Here is a 5,627-nt window from a genome sequence, read left to right on the forward strand (position 1 = left end):
GCATTAATCAATACGTTCACACAAAGAAATGGTGGAGATGAATGAATATACATTTCAAAATATGCTTCCAAAGGAGCTTATATTTAACACAAAAACAAATGAGAATTTTTTCCTGAAGAAAAACTGGGAGAATATGTGCAAACAGAGAGTAAAATATATTTTATACTTATCAGATGTGTTCCACTGACTCTTAGGAGTCGATTTTTCTAGGAACATAGAGGTTTAGAGTGGTTATTTGACTTTATCATTGAATTCAACAGTGAACTTCATTGTAGTAAAAGTTATAACATAATAATAATAATGATGATAGCAATGTATTTCTCATATTTTTCAGAGTATGAAAGATTTTATCAAAAGCCAGTTTGTTAGGGAAAATCTAGTAGATTCCACAAAAAGTTATCTCTGGCAGTATTATTGTTTTAAATTAAAAACACCATACTCCAGTCAGATCACAGAGTTCAAATTTTTAAAAAATTTCATAAAAATGTCATTTCATGAATCCAGTAAAACCTCATCATTTCTTCTTTTTTTTCTGACTCTGAATTCAGGGTATAAATTTGAAACATGGGGGAAATAGTTTGTGCTTAAAATAGAGTGTTAAAAGTTTAAGAAATATTAGTGTAAATGAGAAAGTCTAGTTTTCTTAGACCTGGTATTTCAGAATTTTAAACTATTTGCTTTTTATCAAAAACATCATGAAACTAAGTAATCAATTCTTGGCTTTTAGTGGTAAAGCATCTCTTGCATGAAAATGAGAAGACTCTCTCATGGAAAATAATAGGTTTGCAGCAGGAGGTAATAATGGAGAATTCAAGGTCAAGAGAGAATACTATGATCTGCTGAATGTCAATACAAAGAAAGCAAAATTATTTATCTGGAGCAGGTCAGAGTTTGTCAATAAAAATGTTATTTCTTTCCATAGAGATTGATTACAAAGGGTAATTAAAGATTTCATGAGTACAACTGATTCTCCTTAATGTCCCAAAGAATGGTTCAGATGTGGTGAAACAAAGCAGATCTCTTCATTGCCTCTGAAGCCATGTTTAAAACCAGAAGTCAACAAATTACTCACAGTGGTCCTGCAAATTAGCCAATGACATGACACGTGTTGTGGTGACACCCACTCTGAGAGCATATAAAAGACCTCCACAGGGGGAAAATGTCCACAGTGAAGTGACACTTCTCACCTTCTCTACCCAAGGACAACCTCAACAACCAACAACCAACACCATGTGTGGCAGCTACTATGGAGGCTGTGGCTACAGACGCTGTGGCTATGGAGGCTGTGGCTATGGAGGCTGTGGCTATGGAGGCTGTGGCTACGGAGGCTGTGGCTACGGAGGCCTGGGCTGTGGCTATGGCTCCAGCTATGGCTGTGGCTTCTGCAGACTGGGCTGTGGCTATGGCTGTGGCTCTGGTTGTGGCTACGGCTATGGCTCACGTTCCCTCTGTGGCTGTGGCTATGGCTGCAGCTCTGGCTACAGCTCTGGCTTTGGGGGCTACTATTGAGGTCACCATGGGAGACTCTCACTCTCCACACCTTCACTTAAGGACTCAGCAGTTCTGAACCACACAAATTTTTGTCTTACCCTCGATAGATGTTTAATCTATCTTGCACTGCAAACTTCTGATATCTGGAACTGATACCACTTGATACCTGAAAGACTCAACTTGTGAACTCATGTTCCAACAAGATGATACTGGTATAGCTCTTATTTTTGTAATTTTATGCTAAATTTGCTTATCTGTTTTCCTAATAAATTTGAATTTCCTTATAAATTTGAAAAAGAAAACTTGTTTAATTAATTTATTATGTAGAGTTTGATTTTCTGGGTTATTAATAGAATAACAATTTTCTTCCAGAAATAATTTTCCTCGGTATTCATCTCATCTTTGCTGTACTGATTCTAATATTTGTGATTACAGAAAAATCCCTGACCTTTGTAAATCTTAGTTTCTTGTCTGGTAAAGAGAGGGGAACACATTTTTTTCTTATAATGATTTTAGCTCTATATTTCTTGCCTATAGATTTCTACAGTTTCTTAATTAGTACTTCAGGCTCCTTCCAATCTCAATAGGGACCTGCCATGTTGGGGAGAAGTTGACTTCCCTTAGGTGGCCAGGGATCTGTGAATGCTGATATTATCAATAATTTTCATTTATACTGCTTAGATAAGACATACGGGATTTTGTCAGGTGCGTGCCAAACCTACAATGCAGAAAGCCCTAGATCAATTCTCTCCACTGGAATCCACACAGAGCCCTAGCTTGACTTATTCCTAGTTGCTCACAGCCCTATCAACCATTCAGATCAGGCAAAGAAAATTGTATTTAGGAATGGAGGGGAAAATAATATGGTTCATGTTGCCCCATTGCTCTGTTCAAAATAGAATCTGCCATAGATATGGGTTAGTATCAATATTTCATCAAGTTATTTGACACTAATTTTTATAGGTTCATAATAGACAGGAGATATTGCAGCCTGAGAACATATTACATGAACATAGCTGAACGTATAAAATCTTACCTTCTGCCTTCAGGTTTCTTTTTTAACTTGTATATATAACATATTCACTCATGACTTTGAGAGAGAAGTTGTAGTGGGTTGAAGCTTACCAGGCTAATCTGCTGCTAACAGAAAACAACAATAACAACAAATAACAATATCTCAAGATTTTTAACATACCACAACATTCAAAATGTCCAGGATAAAATATAAAATCATATGATGTACAAAGGCCTAGTAATTGTGATCAGTTCTTAAAGGGGAAGAAAACTGAGACATACCCCACTCTCGAAAATATACTAAAATGGCCCACATTTTCCCCACCTACTCATATTCACATCTTTGTGTTACCCCTCTCACTTCTGTATGACAGCACCTGTGGCATCTTCTAATCAATAAAGTGTGAATGGGTAATATGATATTACTTTCATGATTATGTTGCATAAGACCATAATGTCCATCCTTCTTACATATTTTCTTCTTTGCAGGTTATGATTAAGAATATAGCTATGTTGTGTGCTGCCTAATGGAGGTTCATTTGGGAAGGAATTAAAAGTGGCCTCTGGCCAATAGCTGGCAAGAAACTGAGACCCTAGACCTGGGTGACTCAGGTCATTTAAGCATCCAACTCTTGACTTTGGCTGAGGTCGTATTTCAGGGTTGTGAGATCAAGCCTTGTGTCAGGCTCTGCACTGAGTATGGAGCCTGCTTAAGATTTTCTCTCTCCTTCTTCTTCTGTCCCTCCCCTCTTCATGTTCACTCTCTGTCAAAAAAAAAAAGGAAAGAAACTGAGGCCCTCAGACCCACAATCCAGGACTCACTGAACTGTGCCAACAACCACGAGGACTTAGAAATGGGATCCCTCCCAAGTCAATCTTTGAGTCAATCCTGGGTTTCAGACCTAGCTGACACCTTGACTATAGCCTTGTGAGAAATCCTTAAGCAGCAGAGCCAGCTATGTTATCTTGAGCAGAGACTAACAAAAAATGTGAAATAATAAACGTGTGATTTTTAAGTTGTTAAGTTTGTGGTGACAACAATAGGTAGACTACTATAGATGCAGGGCTCAATCTCACAACCCTGAGATCATGACCTGAACTGAAATCAAGAGTTGGACACTTAACCATCTAAACCACCCAGGTGCTCCTAAGCAACTTTGTAAGTATGATCCATAGGGTACAGATAAACACTGAATGAAAAGAAAAGGAAAAAAAGAAGATATCTTCAACAGAGAAATAGAATGTAAAAAGTGCCAAATGAAAAGTTTATAGCTAAAAAAATACAATATCTGAAATGTTTTTTTAAAAAAGATCCTTTGGATGGGTTCACTACCAGAACTGAGATCTCAAAGGATCTCTTTATCTCTTGATAAATCAAGAGAAAATTACAGAATGCAAAAACAAAAACAAAAATCAAGGGAATCCAACTATAAACTATGAATAAAAAGTCTCAGGAATTTGTAGGACATACCAAAATTTCTAACATTCATAGAACTAGAATCTCAAATGCAGGGGAATACAGATTGACACAGAAATCATATTTAAAGAAATAATGGTTGAAATTTTCTCAAATTGGGTAAAATTCACACATTTAGACAGTCAAAAAGTTGTAAATCCCAATTAGAATAAACTGAAAAAATTATGTCCATATACAAATGAACCAAAGTGAGTTTGCTCCTTGATGAGTCAGAAACTGCACGAGGTCGAGTTGTCACACAAAGAAATTTATTTGCAGTGAATAAGGGAATCATGGGGAATGGCTTCCAAAGCCATGATGCCCCAAAAGAAGGTGAACGGGTTCTTTTTGTTTAGGATTATGATGAATTTTTAGATAGTGAAGCCTTGTTGTGTATGTAAAGGCAGGCATGAGATTGCTCATACACCTTAAGGAAACATGCCTAAACATACATCGTATGTTATGTAAATTAGCCTGAGTCTTCTCACTGGGCAGAGATATAAGTATTATAATGAGATCAAGGTGATTGTAGGTCATTCCAGAGGTCATCCATGGTTCATCTGCACAGGTACAAATCAGGTTTAGCTCAAAGAGTCTGGATGTTCTGGACAGATGGGAGATTTTGTCAGGGCAGTTGCCTTCACCTGGGGTGGTTTGGGGTCTCGTTTGTCTGAGTAAAGGAGAAACCCTGAAAGAAGAGTTTAGTGAAAAATGTTTAAGACAAATGTTAGTGAGTACAAGAAGGTGGGCAATAAAGGCCAGGTCTTAGGGTCTCTAGCTGGTGACACACAGACATCATAAACAAAAAAAAAGAGAAATTCTTGAAAGCAGCTAGAGATAAATAATACGTTAAATATAGGGAATGATGGATTTTTTGGTCAGAAACAGAGTCCAAAAGACAATGGAAAATATTCCTAATGTGCTGATAGAAAGGAATCCCACAGTCTATTCTTAACAGTATGCTTTAGGAGTGAAAGCGAACTAAGCACTTTCTCTGTTAAAGGAAAACTAAGAGAATTTGTGTCCAGGAGATTTTTTCTAAAAGCTACGTTAAAAGAAATTTTTCACTCTAAAGGAAAATAATAATAAAAAGATAGTTGGAACTTCAGAAATAAAGGAAAAGCAATAGGAATCTTTATACATTTGGGTAAATAGATTATTCTTTCCCTCTTAAATTCTTCAAAATATATGCAACTATTAAAAGCAAGTGTTAAAATATTGAATGAGGGGGTTTCAAGGTATGTTTACATTATACACACACACACACACACACACACACACACACACACTAAATGTATTATAAATAGGCAATGGTAAAGAGATGTTTAGGCTTGTAAGGCTTATGTCTTTTACTTAAAGTAGCAAAATATGAGCTCTGAGAACACTGTGAAATGTTAGTTGTGTATACTTCAATCCCAAGATTAACCACTAAAAAATATAGAGATATAACAAAAGTCACTAGATAAATTAAAAATCTAATTTTAAAAGACACTCAAATAATACAAAGTAGACAGTGAAATGGAACTGAGAAATGGAGAACAAAAACAAATAATAAAATGATAGAATTAATTCCAACCATATCAATAATTAAATAGTATGTGACTATTCAAATAATCAATGAAAAAAGAGATTATCAAATTTGCTAAAATTAGACCCATCTATATAT

At 36.0% G+C, this 5,627-nt stretch overlaps 1 protein-coding gene across 1 annotated transcript; it reads left to right on the forward strand.

The window, feature by feature from the left end:
- Positions 1-1,098: 1,098 nt before the first annotated feature.
- LOC131825691 (keratin-associated protein 6-1-like) lies at positions 1,099-1,509 on the forward strand. The gene has a single exon (XM_059165098.1). The coding sequence runs from the start codon at positions 1,099-1,101 to the stop codon at positions 1,507-1,509; it is 411 nt and encodes a 136-aa protein (XP_059021081.1).
- Positions 1,510-5,627: the final 4,118 nt, after the last annotated feature.

The sequence above is a fragment of the Mustela lutreola genome, chromosome 2, assembly GCF_030435805.1.
Source record: "Mustela lutreola isolate mMusLut2 chromosome 2, mMusLut2.pri, whole genome shotgun sequence".
NCBI lineage: Eukaryota > Metazoa > Chordata > Mammalia > Carnivora > Mustelidae > Mustela > Mustela lutreola.